This window comes from Tetrahymena thermophila, assembly GCF_000189635.1.
Source record: "Tetrahymena thermophila SB210 genomic scaffold scf_8254798, whole genome shotgun sequence".
In the NCBI taxonomy this organism is placed as follows: domain Eukaryota; phylum Ciliophora; class Oligohymenophorea; order Hymenostomatida; family Tetrahymenidae; genus Tetrahymena; species Tetrahymena thermophila.
The window spans coordinates 930,944-951,518 of NW_002476554.1; the positions used below are offsets into that span (position 1 = coordinate 930,944).

The 20,575-nt window shown below is 21.5% G+C and overlaps 7 protein-coding genes across 7 annotated transcripts; 5 read left to right on the forward strand and 2 right to left on the reverse strand. All coding sequences in view use genetic code 6, as the record gives it.

Annotated features, from left to right (window-relative positions):
• Positions 1 to 737: 737 nt before the first annotated feature.
• TTHERM_00187140 (DEAD/DEAH-box helicase) lies at positions 738 to 3,128 on the forward strand (the record flags this gene model as incomplete). Its single annotated transcript, XM_001008880.1, has 4 exons — positions 738 to 1,446; positions 1,540 to 1,616; positions 1,931 to 2,322; positions 2,375 to 3,128. 4 exons carry the CDS (start codon positions 738 to 740, stop codon positions 3,126 to 3,128), a joined length of 1,932 nt encoding a protein of 643 aa, XP_001008880.1.
• Positions 3,129 to 4,097: 969 nt separating this feature from the next.
• TTHERM_000187168 (transmembrane protein, putative) lies at positions 4,098 to 4,343 on the forward strand (the record flags this gene model as incomplete). Its single annotated transcript, XM_012795833.1, has 1 exon — positions 4,098 to 4,343. One exon carries the CDS (start codon positions 4,098 to 4,100, stop codon positions 4,341 to 4,343), a length of 246 nt encoding a protein of 81 aa, XP_012651287.1.
• Positions 4,344 to 5,602: 1,259 nt separating this feature from the next.
• Positions 5,603 to 6,394, forward strand: TTHERM_000187169 (transmembrane protein, putative; the record flags this gene model as incomplete). The annotated part of the gene is made up of 1 exon (XM_012795834.1): positions 5,603 to 6,394. The coding sequence occupies one exon, from the start codon at positions 5,603 to 5,605 to the stop codon at positions 6,392 to 6,394; it is 792 nt and encodes a 263-aa protein (XP_012651288.1).
• A 973-nt stretch (positions 6,395 to 7,367) lies between these two features.
• Positions 7,368 to 9,936, forward strand: TTHERM_00187170 (hypothetical protein; the record flags this gene model as incomplete). Its single annotated transcript, XM_001008883.3, has 11 exons — positions 7,368 to 7,458; positions 7,640 to 7,770; positions 7,838 to 7,906; positions 7,995 to 8,106; positions 8,162 to 8,445; positions 8,494 to 8,739; positions 8,937 to 9,140; positions 9,225 to 9,356; positions 9,410 to 9,593; positions 9,650 to 9,741; positions 9,814 to 9,936. 11 exons carry the CDS (start codon positions 7,368 to 7,370, stop codon positions 9,934 to 9,936), a joined length of 1,668 nt encoding a protein of 555 aa, XP_001008883.1.
• A 701-nt stretch (positions 9,937 to 10,637) lies between these two features.
• TTHERM_00187180 (clathrin light chain) lies at positions 10,638 to 12,662 on the forward strand (the record flags this gene model as incomplete). Its single annotated transcript, XM_001008884.4, has 9 exons — positions 10,638 to 10,865; positions 10,925 to 11,003; positions 11,054 to 11,105; positions 11,171 to 11,298; positions 11,357 to 11,463; positions 11,650 to 11,863; positions 11,929 to 12,266; positions 12,331 to 12,398; positions 12,449 to 12,662. The coding sequence occupies exons 1-9, from the start codon at positions 10,716 to 10,718 to the stop codon at positions 12,660 to 12,662; spliced, it is 1,350 nt and encodes a 449-aa protein (XP_001008884.4). The 5' UTR covers positions 10,638 to 10,715.
• A 590-nt stretch (positions 12,663 to 13,252) lies between these two features.
• Positions 13,253 to 15,899, reverse strand: TTHERM_00187190 (AMP-binding enzyme family protein; the record flags this gene model as incomplete). Its single annotated transcript, XM_001008885.1, has 6 exons — positions 13,253 to 13,717; positions 13,777 to 14,185; positions 14,481 to 14,871; positions 14,933 to 15,132; positions 15,323 to 15,503; positions 15,563 to 15,899. 6 exons carry the CDS (start codon positions 15,897 to 15,899, stop codon positions 13,253 to 13,255), a joined length of 1,983 nt encoding a protein of 660 aa, XP_001008885.1.
• Positions 15,900 to 17,242: 1,343 nt separating this feature from the next.
• Positions 17,243 to 20,104, reverse strand: TTHERM_00187200 (hypothetical protein; the record flags this gene model as incomplete). The annotated part of the gene is made up of 13 exons (XM_001008886.2): positions 17,243 to 17,333; positions 17,401 to 17,490; positions 17,591 to 17,680; positions 17,772 to 17,858; positions 17,954 to 18,046; positions 18,150 to 18,245; positions 18,863 to 18,952; positions 19,210 to 19,299; positions 19,369 to 19,458; positions 19,538 to 19,600; positions 19,663 to 19,749; positions 19,921 to 19,979; positions 20,060 to 20,104. The coding sequence occupies 13 exons, from the start codon at positions 20,102 to 20,104 to the stop codon at positions 17,243 to 17,245; spliced, it is 1,071 nt and encodes a 356-aa protein (XP_001008886.2).
• Positions 20,105 to 20,575: the final 471 nt, after the last annotated feature.

A 20,575-nucleotide genomic window follows, 5' to 3' on the forward strand; every position in this document is an offset into this window, starting at 1 on the left:
TTTTTTCTTTTTTAATTTTCTTATTATTTCTATTTTTGAAAATTAAATTAATTATTTAGTTTTAGCAAGAATTTAAAATATTTATTTAATTAATTAATTGTTCAAAAGTGTTTTATTACCCATTTAATTTTTTGTTTTTTTGAGAAAAAAGTTATAAAATAAATTTATTTTACAATCAAAATTGAATAAAATAAATTTAGGTTTATTATTTTTATTGGTAATGAATTAATTTAAGCTTATTTAGCATTTTAAGCTTAAGCTGAATATAATTTTTAAATTAAAATTACTTTTTAATAAACAAGTGTTTTGAATTGCTAAATTAATTTTATCAAAAAGCAGAAATGTTTTTTGATAATAAAAGAATCTACTTTCTTTACAAATGTGAATAAATTATAAAATTAAAACTACAAATTAACTTTTTCGTTTTAGTTTTAAAATAATTTTTTGCAAATCATTTAAGAAAAAGAGGAAATTTATATTTTTTATTAAAAAAATAAGATTTAGTGAATATAAATATAATCCAACTAAATTTAGATATTATAAACGAGCACAATGCATTAAAATGTTAATTAATTAACGTACCAATAAATCCTAATTAATATTGCTTGATATATAATAAATACCTAAAGTAGCAGTATTTGAGTGAAATTAATAGAAGAATCAAAAAAGATAATTTAATTAAAAATAATTATTATTAAGAATCTACCTTAAACACATTAAAATCACCTCAAAAATCAATGTTCAAAAAAGGACAGAAAAAATAGCAAGCTTAGCAAAAGCAGGTTTAAAATAAATAGCCTAAAAAGGTTTAGCAAGAAGAAACTGACTTGATGGTAAACATCGAAGAGGAAATCAAGAGTAATTATGAAGATAGCGGCGATTCTGATGAAGAATTTGAAGCTGTTGATAATGGATTCTTCTCAGGATTAGGTGGAGAATCAAAGGTAAAAGACTAAAATATAACCAAGGTTATTGAGGCTACTAAGTAAGATTACGAATCTAAGATGACCACTCTTGAATAAAAGGTTAAAAGACGTTAAAGAAGGGTTAAAGAAACTTTAGATAACAGTGATGATGAAGAATAAGAAGAAAATGATAATGAAAATGATTCTGATGAAGAAGAAATTGAAAAAAAGCATAAAAATAAGAAGAACGTTAACAAAGCTTCAAATGATAAAGTATTAAAAATGGCTAAAGAAAAGTTAGACAATGAAAGCGAACATGAAGATGATGATATGGGAACATAGATCAATCAAAATGCAAATAAAAAGCTAAAAGAATAAAAGCTCAACAAGAAGAAGAAGAAAACATGGTAAGATTTAGGTTTAATTAAACCTTTACTAAAGGCAGTTGAAGAAATGCAATATGAATTCCCAACTAACATTCAATCTCTTGCTATTCCTGCTGCTTTGCAAGGCAAAGATCTCTTGGCTAGTTCTTTAACAGGTAAAAAATTTACAAATAAATTTAAAAAATTAAAATTTTATTTAGCAAACGAACAAATAAATCATGTTGTAATCAAAATTTGAATTAAAATAGGTTCTGGCAAAACTGCAGCTTTCTTGATTCCAATCCTCTAAAAGTTCTACAGATCACCATTTACAAACTACAGCAAGGTAATTAAATTAATTTTTTGTTTTATTTGTTGAGTAGAGTTTTCTTGTGCATAAAGCTAATAAAAGCTTATGTAGAAATAATTAAAGTTATAAATTATCAAATTAATACATTTAGATTGATATTTTTGTATCAAATTTATTAATTTTGAAATTTAACACCTACTTTCTTTCTTTCTATATTTTTGCTATTAATTCAAACACAAAATCTCATAAAGTCTTTTTCATCAAAAATTCGATTTTATTAAAAATATTGTTTTAAATAGTTTTCATTAAAATAAACTTTAAAAAATTGAAATAATTCTAAAAAATAATAGGCATTAATTGTCACTCCTACTAGAGAATTAGCTTTCTAGATTTATGAGGTTTTCACTAAATTAAATAAATATACAAAACTTAGAGCTTGTTTAGTCATAGGATAAAGTGCCATGTAAAAGCAAGAAGCTGAACTTAGAGGAAATCCTGAAGTAATTATTGCTACTCCTGGTAGACTTATTGATCATTTGCAAAACTCTAGATCTATTGATTTGGATAACTTAGAAGTATTAATATTTGATGAAGCAGATAAGTTATTAGATCTTGGTTTCGAAGCAGCAGCTCAAAATATTGTAGAGAATTGTAATAGAGAAAGACAAACACTTCTATTCTCTGCTACACTTACCAGTGAAGTCAACAAGCTTATCGACATAGCACTTAGAAAACCTATTAGGTAAAAATTTATTTATTATTAAAAAATTGTTTTAATGATTAATATTTTAAAGAATATAAGCCAATCCAGATGGTTAAACTAATGACAAGCTCATTTAAAAGATGCTTAGAATATAACATGAAGATTTTAGAGAAGCAGCACTTTTAGCTATAGCAGCTAAGTACTACAAAGAAAGAACAATTATATTCTTCAAGACTAAAAGATAAACCCATAGAATGGCAATTATTTTTGGTCTTTTCGGATTAAAAGTTTGTGAGTTGCATGGTGATTTAACTTAAAATTAAAGAATTTAAGCTTTTAGTGATTTTAAGGAGGGAAAATACTAATATTTAATGGCCACTGATTTAGCATCTAGAGGTTTAGATATATAAGGAGTAAAAGCTGTTATTAATTTTGAATTGCCTAGTGAAGTTACTAGATATATTCATAGAGTTGGTAGAACTGCTAGAGCTGGTAATGAAGGTATATCTTTAACTATTGGTCTTGATGCTGAATTAAAAACTCTCAAGAAAATGCTTAAAGAAAATAAAGATAAAATGATGGAAAAAGTTAGTTTGTCTGTTGAAACATTATAAAAATATAAAGAAAAAATACAAAATGTAGAAAGGGAAGTTGTTAAAGTTTTAGAAGAAGAATAAGCTGAAAGATAACTCAGAAAGGCTGAAATGGAGTTGCAAAAAGCTGAAAACATGATAAAGCATAAAGATGAAATTATGAATAAACCCAAAAAGACTTGGTTCCAAACTAATCATGAAAGAAATAAAATCAAAGAAGCTGCAAAGGCAGCTGCTTTAGGTGAAAAATGAAATTGAAAATTTTTAACACATATAAAGTTAGTTTATCTCCTGTTTTATAAAAGTTAAAATATATACTTGGTTGGAATTTGAATAAGGTTTATTGTTTTCTCGTTTATTAATCATATATGCAATGTTATTTGTTAAATATATATTTATCAATTATAAATATTTTTAAATTCAAATTAAAATCTAGGCATTCCATTCCGTAAATAAAAAAGCTAAGTTAAATTAGCCAAAAACAGCTAACAATGTTAAAAAAAACTTAAATTAATGCTATTTTTGAAAAAATTAATGACTAATTATAGTTTCTTTTTCTTAAAAATATTTCATTAATTTACATATTATATTTATATAAAAATTAATTATGATGCTAATTTATTATATTTTTAAGCTCTAAGATTAAGTAGATTTCTTTTCAGAAACCAATTTTTTAAAAATTTGTAGATTTTATCATTTCTAATGGTTTAAAATCTAATTAAAAATAATTAAGCTATAATAAATAAATAAAATTATTATTTTAATTTAAAATAATAAATTTAATTTTAATTTGAAAAAGAATAAAAAAAGGCTTTAGCACCTAAATTTAAAAATTATTATTTTTTTAATCTAATTAATTATAAAGCAAGGTCTTTAATTTAATTATTGTTAAATAAAAATATTATCTATACTATTAAAAAAAGTCTTTCATAAATTTTAAATAAATAATATTATTTTATTTTATTGCTTAAATGAAAAGATAATCTTTAATAACTTTTTATTATAAAGGTTATGTATGTATTAGCTAATAGAAATAAAAGGTAAATAAAATACATCTTAGCAAAAAAAGAAACAAAGAAAGAAAGTATTTGGGTTGATTTGATTACTTACTGTTTGTTCTATACCAAAAAGAAATAAATATACAAAAAAAGAAGATTATATCAAAAATTAATAATCACTTTAAACTTTAAGAAAATTTTGTTAGGAAAAAGAAATAATTAAATGGAAGGTAGCAAGTGCGGTAAAGAACATTTTACATACAAAAATGAAACTTAAATGAAAGAAAGAGACCCTCTTTTAAATAAGTTTATATTAGACACCTTAGCCTACTCTGCTATAGGTGCTGTTGCAGGTTTTACTGCAGGAATTTTCTTAAAACGCCCTACTTTTTGGAGCGTTTTCTTCTCTGGTGTTGGTGCTCATTATGCTTATTCTACAGGTCCTGTTAAATTCAGATACTGGTGCTGAATTAATCAATATCAGCAATGATTTAAGCTCTAAATTTTGAGATTAATTTTTAGCCAAAAAATAAATAAATAATATTAGATTTGTATATTCTCATTAATTTATTATTATATTTTTGTAGTAGTTGTTAATGTAGGAATACACACCATCTTCAAAGTTATCTCGAAAATCTAAAAACAAAAAAGTCTAAATTATATTAAAAAATCAACATTTTTTGTTTATTTTGCACCTATTCTTAAAAGTTATACTCATATAATATTTAATAAAGTGAATGTTCCTTGATGAATTCAATATTTCTTTCGTATCTTTGCAATTTTTATCATTTAAAGCCACTTAATTAAACATAAACATGAATTTATTGAATTTAGTGATTTACTAATTTGAAAAAATGACAAATGTAGTTTGAAAATTATAACTCAAAGTAGGTTAATTATTTTTTGATTTTATTTAATGTCACTTTTGAAAAGATAATCAAGAACATATTAATGATATATGTCGATTGAAAATTAGAATAAAAAGATATAAAATGCTTTGATAAACTGTTGATCATTCAGTAAAATTTTATTGTGAAGCTAAGCAAATCTATATTGATTTATTTAAGATTTATATAAAGATTAAAGGATCTTTCTTTTGTGTTTGTTTAAATGAAATCTAATTTTTGTAAATTAATTTAAAAGATTTCAAAATTTTTATTGTTGTTTTGTTAGCTTTTTAATTAGAATATAATCAACTAAAAAATTAAATAAAAATTTATTTTTTTTAATTAAATTTTATTTTATTCTAATCTAATTAATTTAATGAAAAATAAAAATTTATTAGTATTAAAATACCTAAATATTAGTTTAAATGTTAGCCTTGTTCCTATTTACTTTAGTGCATTTTATCATAAAAAGTTAATAAAAATTATTTTTTTTAAAAATAAAACTATTCTAATAAATTTTTATTAAAATAATTTTTGTTTTTTTGTGCTCACCTACATACCTATACATACTTTTATCATTTTGATTTTTAATTTTATAAATTAAATATCTCAAACAAAGGACATTTTAATACTATATAAAATATTGCAATTTTATATCTTTCTTTAATCATAAATGCAAATAAAATAATTTGAAAATTTTTCGGATAAAAATGAAGTCCGTCCTTCAGCCAACTTCAATTTTTGGTAATATTTGAAATAAAATAATTTATATTTACAAAATTTTTAAAAAGTTATAAACAATTTATAAATAAATACAGGGAAAGTAAGTTGATTATTTATAATGAAATCTTTAAAATTATAATTTAGTTAACTCAAAAATTCTTTTTTTTGTAGTTAAAAATAGAATCGCCATCATATTGGATATTAGATTAACTTGAATTTCTTTAAGACTTGTAATTGCTAAGTGAATTACTAGCAAAAGAAGCTGCATTATTGCTATTATTGTAGCTCATATTATTACTCAAGTAATTACCACCTAATTAATTACTTTTAGTTGAAGATGTTCCAATTTAAGGCGATGTAATAGGATCTAAAGCAACTTTAGACCTAGAATTATACGATATTTATGACATGTTATTTTATTAATTGGATATAGAACTATTATAAATTGCATTAGAATTGTTACTTAGCAAATTACTACTTGTAAGTCCACTGCCATTATTTTTGCTTGAACTATTTGTAAACAAAATGGCATCTTATTTAGCTAATTTTGATTTTAATTGAGCCATTTCTTAAGAATATTAAGTAGTTATCAACTTTATTTTTTCTTCTAATTATTCATTTTACTTTTTTAACTCTAAAACATGGTCAGAAGACTGAGAATATCTTTCAGCTAACATAACACTTTCTGGTCTAATTTAATCATCATTTCCAACCCCATTTTTTTATTGCATGTTTCTCTGACTCTAAAATAAGATTTATTCATATTTTTATTTGTATTACTCATTTTCTTTTTCTAGTTCTTCAAGTCTTTTTCTTTAATACTCTAAAACATATCTTAGCTATTCTTCATTTTAAATTCCTTTGCTTTTATCTATAGCTGTCTTTGGGCGTGCCAATGCAATATTCTTGACAGTATCTTTTAATGAGCCCATTTCTTCTCTCAAAACCTTATTGTCTTTCTTTAATATTTCATTTTCTTTCTTTGTTTAATCTAGTCTTTTTTTCAAGAATTAAATCTCTTTTTCAAATACTTGCTTTTCTTCTTTGCTAAAGTCATCTTTTTACAAATTCATTTCTTTTAAAATTTTTAATTTTATAACAAAGTTTTTGTAATTAAACAATAAATTAATGATTTGAGGTTAAAAGAAAAGGTCTTTCTTTAATGGTCAAAAGGAATCAAATTATTAAATCAGAAATTTTTTATTATCCTTATCAATAATAAATAATATATCTATCTATCAATATAAACAAACAATCATAAATAATGTAATTTATTTTTAGTACTCATTTAAAAGTACAATTAACAAATCTATTTCCATTCTCCAGTAAAAGTTATAAAAAATTCAAAACATTTTTTTAAATTGATTTATTCAAGTTTATTTAATCTTTAATGAAGAGATATTCAAATCCCTACAAATGTTTTTCTCAAGTTAATTTTTAAAATAATTATAAATAATAATTGTAATTAAAATGAATTAATTTAACATTTTTAGAATAGAAATTCAAAATATATCTTTAAATGTTGCTATTTTTAAAAAAATTTGCAGTTACTTTGGAAATAAATAGCAAAAGAAATGAATTTTATAATAAATATAAACAAATAATCAAATCATACATTCATTCATTAGAAAAAAAAATCTAACTTCCCTGAATCAATTAATTAGCTTATTATTAGATTAAGAATTCAGTCAAACCTACCTAATTTTCTTTCTTTTTAAAAATTGAAAGAAAAACTTGATAAAAAAAGATAGAAATCTCTTTGAAATTATAGCTGAACTAATTAATATCGATTGATTTGTTAATAATTAAATTTCCTAAATAAATTATCAAAAAGTTAATTATTATCATTATTTAGGAATTAGCAATCTTGTATATAGAGTAAAATGAGGGCAAGTTCGGCTACAAAGAGCTAAAAAGATTTAAAAACCTTAGAAGAAGAATACATTCATTAATCTAAGAAGTCTAATCTTTTAGGTGTGTTTTTATAAAAAATAAAAAATTTAAAAATAGAGTTGATGAATTCATATTATCAATTATCTTAAAATTAAATAAGTTTGTTTTCCTAAATATCTAAATAAATGATTTTGCTTGGAAGACAATTATTCGAAAATGCAGTGATATCAATTAAATAACAATTTTATTATAAATTTAATAGAAAATGACAGAAAAATCTTCCATAAAAATGCTGAAGAAACTAAAAACAATAACATGTAAATCATAGAAAGCTTAAAAAAAGAAAACAAGTAATTAAAGACCTTAAGAGATGAATTGATAGCAAACAAAAGAGTAAATAAATAAATTATTACAAGCACTTATGTTTTAAAGATGATTAATAAATATTAATAATAATAAGGCTTCCACTCCAGGAATGTCCAAAACTCAAGGCAGCTTAGTCTCTTGGTCTGGAGATATAAAAGATGAAGTAATTAAATAATTTCTATAATTATTATATATATAATTTTGTATAAAAATGATGTAATTAACACTTTCTAAAATACAAATTTAATTAGAATTACTGGAGAAGAAAGTTTGATGAAGCAAGACACGCTACAAAAAATAAAAAGAGTTAGCTTTTGCAACTTTAAGATAAACTTAATGAAGTCTCAGATGCAAAATTTGGTGGTAAGTTTCATATAGTTATCACTAATAAATAATATATAACTAAATTAATAAATAGCTGTTGAAGAGTCACCTTTGATGCGTTAAATTAGAATTTTAGAAAATAGATTAGATAAAGTTATGATTAAGTTTAATGAAGCTCAATCTATCCGTAAAACTTATGAATAAATTGTCAAACGTTTAAAAGAAGAAAGAGTTGGTTATGATAATTAATTGGCAGCTATTGAAAGATCATTAAAAGGAAAAGAGCATGATTTTGAAGAACTACTTCTTCTTGCTCACGATGCTACTCACGCTAAAGAACTAGCAGCTGCTGAGCTTAAAAAATACGAGCATAAAAAAGTAATTAATATTCTTAATTTTTCTCTATTTAATTCTTTATATAAAAAGGCTGCTGTCAGAGAGCTTAGAAAGACATATATTGCTGAAAAGAGAAAAGCCATAGAATAAAGAGAAGCAGTCATTTCAAGAATGGAAAAGAAAGATAAAGACAATGATGACAGAAATCTCGAAAAATCTTAAGCAAACAATTTAAATGAATTAAACAACCCATAAATTGAACCTTAAAATCATTAAGATGCTACATTTTAGAGACAAAAACTAAATGATTATGATGAAGCTTTCAGAAAATTATATGTAAATTAATATTTCTATTACATAAAAGGAGGATTAAATTCATTATTAATTTTTAATCGATTTAAGCTAATTTTTTAGATTTTGAATTTTGTTAAATAATTGTGTAACAATTATTTTAGAGAGAGACCTACCTGTTAAATTTTTTAATAATTTTTATAACTTAAATATTTATTTATGTTTGATCTTTATTTAAATAGGAAGCTACAGGTGTTACAGATGTTAATGAGATTATTTAAAAATTTACAACTTAAGATGAAACTTCTAAATCTCTTAAGGATTTACAGAGGGAGTATTAAGATACAATTGACGATAAAAAAAAGTAAAGGGATGATTTAAAAGCAGGTTTAAATGCATTAAAATATGAAGGCAATGAAAACCCAAATAGAAAATAATTAGATGAAGTAATTAATTAATAGATATAAAAATTAATTTTTTATATTATTTTATAACAAAAAAAAATAATTATTTTACTTACTAAATAATAGATTGAAAAAAATGTAAATAATGCTGTTAATAAATGTGATAAAGCCAAATTAAAGTATGAAAGAGTTTCTAAAATATTGGTTGATGTTAAAGCAGGTATTGAGCATTTGTATGAAAAGTTGGAGTTTTATAAAGTAATAATTTCAATTTATAACCAAACTTCATTTTAATTCTTTAACTTAACTAGCTTGAAGGTAAACCTAACATTGTGATTACTGATGAGACTTTAGTTGAAGGTTTATCATAAATTGTTGAAAAAATGAAATTGATATTCTAACCTGTTAAGAATGATCCTTCTTACAACCCTGAGGACTTCAAGCAAACTGCTAAGGGTGTATCTAATTACATCAACTTAAATTTACGTGACAAAAGTAACCAAAAAAATAAATAATTTAACTTTATTTTAATTTTATTTTATAATTTTTAGGTGGAAGAATAGAAAGCATAAGTAAAAATATAAGAGTAAAATTACCAGAAAAAGACGAAGAAGAAGTATCTAACGATGAAATAGAAGACGATGTAAATAAATTAGATTTTATAATAAGTAATTTTAATCATTTTATTTTAAAAAACAAACAAACAAACAATTAGATTGATATCGAAACTACTACAAAACTCAAACAAAAATATTAAGCCCAAGCTAAATAAGAAAAAGCTGCAAGAAATAAATAAAAGAAACAACTTGGTTCTACTTAACAAGGAAGAAAAGTTTGAAAATATATATTCTATTAAAATATTTATAATCTAATTGTAAATTAATTAATTAATTAATTCATTCATTGCCTTTAAGAGTATTAATTATTTCAAATATAACAAAAACCTCTGCAATTAAAAATATTAAAATCATATTTCAATAATTAGTTTTGTTTTCTTGATATTCTATTTTTGTTATTGATCATCATGAAATATTGTTTTGAGATATTCATAAAGTAGATTTTATAAATAAACATTATTTCTTTATCAATCAATTATCAAAGATAGATAAATTAAATTGTATTTTAATTAAAATATAATATTTAAATAAAATAAAATAAAATAATAAAAATTCAAACAAATATTTTTTTTTTCAACTTATTTAAAAAAAAAATTAGGCTATATCAAACGAATTCAATCAATAATTTCTATATGATTATCCATCTATTTCGAATATTATATTTTTTTTAAAATCAAAACGTTTGCATGTTAGTAATTTGAATTTGATAAAATATGAAGGTGTGTGTAGATTTTTAAAAACTGGTTTTAAATAAAAATATATAAATATATATATAAAATATGAATAATTTATTAATTAAATAAAATGTAAAATTTGTTTATTTAATTAAAAAAAGAAGTTAGTTAGTTAGTTAGTTAGTATGGATGATAAGTATTTGTTATTTTTAAATTATAAATAATAAATTTCTGTTTATAATAAATATCTAAAAGATATTGTTTTAATTAATTAGTTTTTAGCTTTCAAAACAAATAAAAAGTCAATTTTATAAATACAATATTAAATGGCTCCTAAAAAAGACAAATCAAACTACGTTTTTAGATTTAAAGAAGATTAAGTTCTTATTAAAAGGCCAGGCGATTTAGATGGTGCAGATTTTGCTATTTCAAATTGCAAAAACTGTGAAATCTACATTTTTGACCATATTGCTTAAGTAGGATATTTCGTAGATTTGTATTCATATTTAGATTTTACATTTGAAATAAAAAACAGATTTTTGTAGATGATTCATAAAATTGCAAAGTATATGTTGGTCCCACTAAGGGGTCTGTTTTTGTAAGAGACTGTTAAGGTAATAATATTTATTTATCAATCATAAGTTAAAATTGTTTTTGAAAATAGATATCGAGTTGTACTCTTCTTCATCTTAATTAAGAATTTCAGACACAAAAAAGTAGCAAAACTTCATTCAATAAATATGCAATTTAATATAATCGTTTTTATAAATATCATAAAAAGCATTAAAGCTTATGTGTTTTCATAAAGTGACCCAACATTAGAAAATACTTCAGGACTTACCTTAGCTCCTTACAATTTCCTTTTCCCAGGATTAAAGTAGCATTTCGAAGCTGCTGGATTAGTTGCTTGTAATTAAATCATATTCTAATATTTGCAAAATTAACACTAAAAAATTAATTATTTTAGCTGAAGACAAGTGGAGCTAAGTTTTTGATTTTACTCCAAGCAAAGATTCCACAAAAAATTGGACATTGATGGATCCTAAAGATTATCCTGGTCCTATTATTAAAGAGGTAGATACATTTTATAAAAATCAAATAAAATTAATAAATAAATAGAGACTTTAAAAAATTTAAATTAAAAATCTCAGGTTTTATTAGTTAGTTTTTTATTTATTCCATTTAAAAAGATTTATCAAATGAAATATATAATTTCTTAATGTGCCTTTAAAAATATTTCAACATTTAAAAACTAATTAGATTGAAGGAGTAGAAGGAGATTGCACAAATCCTGTTCCTGTATCTAAGATCTATGGAGGAGATAGCGATATTTAAATTGTATTAGGAAGTGCCGATGATAGTAATCAAGTAATTGATGGTATGGCTTCATTCAATATTCACGTTACTCAATAATAAGCATAGTAGACTTTTGAATAAAAAGTAGAATAAGCATAACCTGAAGAAACTGCAAATAGTAAGAAACTGTTTGTTTTGAATTTGATTTTATATAAATTAAATAAATTAAAAAAAATAATTTAGGCAATTTTGGATTTGATGATAATTAACAGCAATAGTACTAATACTAAAATAATTAAGCTTAATAAGCTGCAGATGATTTCTGGGGAGGCGAATAACAAACTATTAACCCTTCAAACTAGAGTCAAGTGCATTAATAATAAGCAGATGATGATTTTTGGGGAAGCTAGTAGCAAACTATCACTCCTTCAAATTAATAAGCAGATGATTTTTGGGGAGCTCCATAATAAACTTTAAATACAAATAGCACATAACAATAATAATATGGAGCATTTTAAGCTGAAAAGACTGCCAAGCAAATAAAAGAAGAAGAACTTACAAGAAAAGTAATTGAAAAGCAGGTAAAATTGATATATTTTAATGTTAGTTACCCTTTAACAATAAAATTCTAAATTCTAAACAAAGGATTAAGAGCAATAATAAAAAAGAGAAAAGAGAGCTGCTGCATAAAGATATCTCTAAAATTTCCTTCAGTAAAAAATTTAAAATTTATTAAATACTTATTTAAATTCTTTATTTAAAGAGAAAAGCAAAAGTAAACAGAATTAAAAAAGAAGTTAGCATTAGAAGAAGAAGAAGTGTTGATAGAAAGTAGAAAAAAAGAAGAAGGAAAAGTCAAAAATCCTTGGGAAAAAATAACAAAAAATATTGCATTAAAGGCTGGAGAATATCCAGGAAAATTAGATGTAGCTGCTATGCGTCAAGCTATTATTAATAAAAAATCAGATATTAATTGATCTAAAAAACTATTTAATTTGAATAAAATTTTAGTTAAATAAATTAATTAAATGTATGTTTAATATTTTAAGGATTCATATCAAATATTAATTGTTCAAGTAAGTAACAGAAATGCAAAAATTTATCCAAAAATTTTATATTAAATGAGAGAATTCTATTTTGAATTATTAAAAAATGCTTAATTTTTTATTAATTGTTTATTGAATTCTAAATTTTATGTAAATTTAAATATTTAAAAAAAAAAATTTTATCTTTTGACAATATACTGTAAATGCTCATTAATTAAAGCATTCCCTAAGTATCTTTTTTGCCCAAAAAAAAGTGCCTTTTATCTTTTTATTTATTAGAAAAAACATTTTCATAAAATGATTATGTTAATTTTTATTACATTTAATATTTATTATTTTACTTATTAATTTATTTTTAAATGTTTTATTAAGAAAAAAGTGAAGGATTTTAGAATTATTTTAACTATAAAAATAAATTAATAAAGGCAATACAAAAAATTTAAAAAATATAGATTAAACAAATTAAATGATTTATTAATTATCTTTTATAATTTAAATAATTTATAATAGAATCTTGGTGGTCATTCATAAAGTTTTTTAATTACAGATTCATAACGCTATTTTGCTTAATAGCGTTATAGCTTCAAAGTTGATGTACATAACCCTTATAGAATAAATGAGGTAGGTTCTAAATGTATTTTTGTAGCTTATTCAAAAGTGTAAAGTTTATTAGCTTTTCCATGCTCAAAAATAGATTTTTAATAAAACTGAATAATTTAAGGAATCTAGCATAATTTAGAAATATCTTCTTCATTATCTACATTAAGTTCTTTAGCTATTCTTTTAATTTCATCTGGGTTAGGAACAATAACTGCAACGCAATTATTTTTTAAAGAGTCTCCATAGACAAAAGCTTCTGCAACACCCCTAGCTCTAACATAGATATTTTCTACTTTTTCTGGAGCTACATATTCACCTTAACTCAATTTAAATATGTTTTTTCTTCTATCTATTATCTTAAGAGACCCACTTGGTAGTAAGCTACCCTATTTTATTTATTTAATAAACATTAAAAATAGAAAGCTTAAATTTAATTAAAAGTTACAATATCTCCAGAATGTAACCATCCTTCATCATCAATTGCTTCTTTGGTTTTTTCCTCATCTTTATAATACCCTGCAAAGACTGAGCTACCTCTAACACAAATTTCACCTCTTGGAATAATATCTCCATGTTCATTTTTATCAGTGGAAAAGTAATTCATTTCTGGGACGTCAATTAGCTTCATTTCTAGCTGAGAGCACACACCACCAACGTATCCACAAGATTATTTATCTTGTCTAGAGGTCATAAACTGTAAACCCATTCCTTCTGTTTATCCATATGCTTCGTATACTGGGCATCCTAAAACAATTTTATAAAAATCAAGTACATCTGAAGAAATTGGAGCTGATCCACTTGCAACCAGTCTAACTCGTCCTCCAAAAATGTCTTTAATTTTGTTAAAGACTAATCTATTTATTTATTCATTTAATGTTATTTATAATTTAAAAGTAAATGCAACTTTAAAAATTCGAAATACTTTTTTAATTAATTTATATTTTATGATAACGCAACAAATTAATTTATATTTTAAGATAATTCAAGCAAATTAATTTATATTTTATGATAATTCAAGCAAATTAAAAAATTTTATAAAAGTTTTAGTAAAAAAATGAGTTATCATATAAAATGAATGAAAATTATTCTAAGTTTTGATAAATATGGTTGTTTTTTAAAGTAATAAATTATAATTAAGAAATATTTTACTTGTCATAGAGGAAGTGATTGTATTAATTTTTAGTCTTTAAATTTTCTAATTTAGTCTTAATTGCTGTCTATATTAAGCTTTATTTAAATCCCTCTACTCTTTTCAAATTATCTAGAATGACGTCATAAAATCTGTTGAAAAGTCTAGGTACAGAAACAAAAATAGTGGGTTTACTATCTTAGATATCTTCTTTTAGTTTTAGCATATCACCACCGAAAAACGCTATTTTAGTACCTTTGCACCATGAGATTACGTTTAAGACTCTCTACATTACATGTGGAAGAGGGAGATAGCAAAGTAAAGTGTCTGTGTTGTTCATATCAAATTCTCCCAATGCGGAAACTGCCGACATGAAGTTTTTGTGTGTAAGCATGGCTCCTTTTGGAAGACCTTTTGAGTTATAGAAGAAAAAAGATAAGAAAAATAAATGAATACAATGTATGATTTTTACCAGTTGTTCCCGAAGTGTAGCTAAATGTAAATACTTATTATGGATTTAAGTTTTGGGGAAGCTCTTCTAAATTAGATGCTCCTTCTTTTAAAATTTCTTCATAGCTAATTAATTTGATTCCTCTGCTTTCAATTTGTTATTTGGTTTCTTCTGTTAGTGGATCGAAGTAAACGATATTAGCTAATTTATGCAAATTGGGTCTTTTTGTTAATTAAATGTAAAGATTAATTTCAGTTCATGAGTTTATTAGGAAAATAATTAAACATTTTTGATAAAATTAAATTAAATCCCATCAATTAAAAATATTGATACAATTTATAAATTTGTGCATAAGAAAAAGCAATTCAAGTTATTGTAAGTAGCATAATTTAATAAATAGATTAATTTTACGTTTAGACTAAGGTATTAACGCTTGCAGCTGAGCAAAAACAAGTAGTCATTTATGTTTATTCAAAAACAAATGTGATTGTCTCGTGGCCAAGAGTGTCATATAGTGGTACTACTGTAACTCCGTAGAGAGCACAAGCCATATCTACTGTATTCCATTCAACACGATTTTTAGCATAAATACCTTTAATTACATTTAATTTTCTATTAATTCGTAAGCAACTAACTAATAATTAATTCTACCTATTAAGCTGAGATCAATATTCTTATATTCATTAGTTTTGAATGCAAGATTTAATCTTTTTATTTATGTACCAACTGCCCTTGCCTAAAGGTACTCTTCTCCGTATGTTTTATAAGTGAATTTTTTAGTATTTGCATCTCTTTAGCCTATGAACTCCTAGTCTTTGTACAAGCTATTAGCTTTCAATATTGCTGCTTAAATTGTTTAGAGATCTTCGCTTGGATATTCTAATAATTTTTCTTTTGATTGCACATTTCTATATACAGATGTTTCGCCATCTTTTTTTTCAGTAACAGGTTCTGAGTAAATGTGAACTGAAGATTAGTTTCCTCCCATTTATTGTTTACTAATTTAATTTTTGTGATACCTTTTTTAATCTAATTTGTTTAATTATAAAAAATTATAAAATATTAATTAGATGCCAAATTATTTTTGAAAAACTTCATTGGCTTTACTGAATCAGAATAATTTACTGGTGATCTAAGAAGAAATTACAAATTAACTCAAGTTGAAATTTAATTTGGTAAAAATAATAATAGACAAACAATATTTTTTTGCAGTTATTTCAAATTTTATAGAATGCATTTATGAAATGATTAATCAAAAGTGTAAATTATAGAAAGAAGCATAATCGATTATAAATTTAAAAAAGTTCTTTAATATAATTTATCATTTTATAAAAAGATAAACAAATTTTATATTAAAAAATGAAATTTTTCTTTTTATTAATAAAAGCATTCGTATTAATTAATCGCCTATTTAAAAATACTTAAGTTATCTATGAATAATATAATAATTATCTATTTTTATCATTTTATGAAACATTATCTATATCTTTTTTATAATTTTAGATTCTGTTTTAATTTTTGTTTTTCAAAACATATCAAAAGAAAGTAAGATATGTTTATCTAATTTTTAAATTTGTAGAAAGATTATAGATACATACGTGTTAGCTTACCTTGTATTAATATGTAATTTAATAAACACTTTTATTTTTATATTAATTAAATTTAGAGATTAACTTTTTGTATTTTAATAGAGAATCTATCTATCTATATATTTTTAATCATTACAGTTTAGAGTCTGTGGATATATTTTGTTTTTATTTTGTGGTAATTTACGAATGATCGAAATTCTTAAAAATAATTAAGAAAAATAAATATAAACTTAAATATTTTATCAATTAGTTTTATTTTTAAATAATTTAACCAATTAAATATCAGTATTTAAAGCAAATTTCTATGAAAAATTTAAAAAATAAAATTATTTAATTAATTATTAACAAATGTTGAAGTTATATTTATTAATGAATTCAAATTAAAAAATCGTTTGATTTCAAATATTTATATTTACCAAAAAAAATTAAAATTAAAGATTAAATTATTTATTATTATTTTGCTATTATCAATTTTTGACAAGAAATTATAATTTTAAAGATTTTTCCTTCAAAACAAATAAATTTAAGTAATATTTTAATTATAAAAATAAAGAAAATAATAATTATTTATTTTTAAATAAATTACAAAGTAATTAAAATTTAAAAAATAAATATCTGCGAAATTCATTTTAAAATTAATTTTGTAATTAAAAAAAATAGTTGCAAAATTTTTGTTTTTAAAAATAAATAAAATAGTTAATTTTTTGAAAGAGTAAAATAAAATAAATATCAATACTAATATTCAATATTTTATATTTTTATTCACTAGCCTAATCATTTTAAGTGACTAAACTTTAACATACTTTTAACCCTTACTTCTAACATAGTTTTATCTATTAAGAAAAAATTAAAGTTATAAAATAAATAAATTTGCTGAATGAAGATTTATAATTAATTTACTCTAAATTTATTTCTAAAGTTGTTAAACGAGAATGATTTCTTAACTTTGTAAATAAACCAAAAGCTCCTCTGTAAAATATCCAATTTTGACTGATTTTAAATAAAATTAATATATATATATATTCAATTTATTCTTTTGAAAAATTATAAATTTAATTTAATTTTATTAATCTTTATTTTAAATTTATACCTTAAATTTATAATAAAAATTTAGAGATTAAAGCAATTTTCTATAGTGTACCCAAGTGCACATAGGCCATTATCTCCAATATAATTCTAACTTTTAATTCATTTTTATAAAATTCAGTTAATTTATCTAAATGTTAATGAATACAATTTCATAAGTAAAAATTAAATTAAATTTATTTTACTCTGAAAAATCAAGAGTTAAAGATTTAAGATTTTTACTAAGCCCATTGCATAATTCGATTAAACCTTTATCTGTTATTCTATTTTAGCTTAAAAATATTTATTTATTTAATACTAAAATTTAGTTAGTAATATTTAAAATAAAAATATTGCTTGATATAGATTTTATCTAACTAAATTTTACCATGATAAATTAAGGATTAAATTGGTAATATTAATGCAACTTTTTAATTCATCTCCAATAATTTTGATTCCTTTGTCTCCTATCTAACATTTCCTTCAATAATTTTTTTTGAGAATGATTTTAATTAAAATAAATTAATCTAAAACAGAAATTAAAATAAGTTAATCTAAAACAGAAATTAAAATTTTAGCTCTACCTTAGGTTTAAATCTAATTTCTAAAGATTTCGAAACTTTCCTAAACTAATAAATCCATCTTATATATCTGCCGAAAATAAAAAATTACTATTTTATCTTTTAAAGTAAATATTTTTATTTGATTTTAAATTATCATAATTTATCTTAAATACTAAAAATAATTGTTTTTAAAATTTTTGAATCAATGAAACATTTTTTAACTTTAATTTTATCATACATGAATTTACATTCATTAAATTTACTTTAATCTCAAAATTATCTAATTTATCAAAATTAATTTTTAAATACCATAAATAAATTCTCATTAACTAAGGTATAAAAATAAAATTTTTAGAAAGGGTATAAGTCATAAATGTGAAGGGAGATAAGTTAAGTACCTTAATATATGAGAATTTATAGTAAATTTAAATGTTAAAATGAAATTTTTAAAAATATAAAACTTATTTTTTAGTTATTAAAACATCATGAGCAAAAAAAGTTGACTAAAAAAATACAAATAAATAAATTAATTATGGTATTTATTTATTTAGAAAAAAAAAAATCAGCATTTTTAAAAGCTGTTTTTATTTAGTTTGTATTTCATTCTTTTAAAAATTTTAATAGGGAAATAATATTATTTATAAAATATAATAATTCTTAAAATAAAAATAAATTCTTATCAAATTATACAAAGAAAAATTAATTAAATATTATTAAATTAAACATAATTTTACTCTAAATGAATCTTTAAAATATTAACTTGTTCGCATATTATGGCACCTTAGAGTAATTATTTAACTTCAAAGCAAGTAATATTATTTTAACTTAATTTAAAAATATTTACTTAATTTTTAATATTTATTAAATTTAAATAAAATTTTATTCAATTTAATTGAAATTTAAATATTATTTAAAATAAAAAGTTAGGTTTATTAGTAAAATTATTTAATATTAATTCATGTAAATATTACAAATCAATTTTATTTTTACTTAATTAATAATATTAATAATTTTAAACCTATTGAGAATATCAAGAAATTAAATTAAAGATTTTTATATTTGGAATTTTTAGTTTATTTACTTTAAAATCAGTTCTAATTATATAAGATTAGTACATGAACTTAGCCCAACACCAATCCAAAATAAAGACGTATTTGAAATTTTACTTTCACTTTTTATTTAAATAAAATGATAGATATGAATAGGAAATACAACATTTCAAAAAAATATATTAAAATACCTTAAATCCAAAGTAAAATGTGCCAAATTTTAGCATTCTTTTAATTGAATCTGTATAGCAGTAGCTTTTTCTATATTTATGTCACTTTTACTAATAAATATGTAAATAATTACTAAAATTTTAAAAGCAAGCAGATATTGAATATATATAATTTATTAATTAATTTTACCGTAAATTTAAATTAAGTGTATTTTCTTTTTTTTAATTCAAAATCTGATTATTTAAAAGAGACCTAATTTATTATAAAAATTAACTAAGTATTTATTTAAATATTTATTAAATTAATTCATTTACAATTTGAAATTTTTATCAATTTCTCCCTCATTTTTTTCTTTTTAAACCTATTAATTTTCCTGAGGTTTTTCTGGTAAGGTATTCTAGCTATTAAGTTTGTAAAAATAAATAAAATAATATAATAGGTAAAGTATACTATATCTAATAAATTAAAATAAAATCATAGCTATATAAGATTTTATTTAGCTCAATGAAATTAAAGTTAAAGTTTTTTTTAGAATATAAAATATTTTTGTTTTAAGAGATAAATTTATTTACATTAACACCTATTAATCATTTTAATCAGTATTTTGGATATCCTTTTATATGTTAATTATCTTTTAATATATTAAAATAAAATTTTAGACCAATAATTTTACAATAGATAAGCTAAATAAAAATTATTAAATGTTTTTACTTTGATAGTAGAAATATTTTTTTTTTAAGTAATACATGAGCCCATATTTATTTATTTAATTTTAATTTTTCTTAACTTCTATTTGATCTCTTATTAATTATATTTATTTATTTATTATCTTAATTTCAGTAAAAAATTAAAAGTTCAAGGCTTTAACTCAAAATTTATAACTAAAAAAAGTAGTAAGTAAACTAAATTTTTAAATAATATTTACTAAACTTATCTATTATCAATTTTCTAATAAAAAGTAAGTAATTGCTGAGCTTTTATATTTAATAACAATTTTTTTGATAAATGAAATAAAAGATATATCTATGTAATATATTCTTTAAATTTAATTTTTTGATAAAGGTTGAAGTAATTTATTTAAAATATCTTTAAATTTAATCATACATAGTGTGTTTGAAATATTTAAAAAAAATAATTTTTAAAAACTAATTTGATATAAATTCAATGTTTTTGCTTCATAAAAATTTCAACAATATTATGATTCTTTAAATATTCTAATTTTAGTTT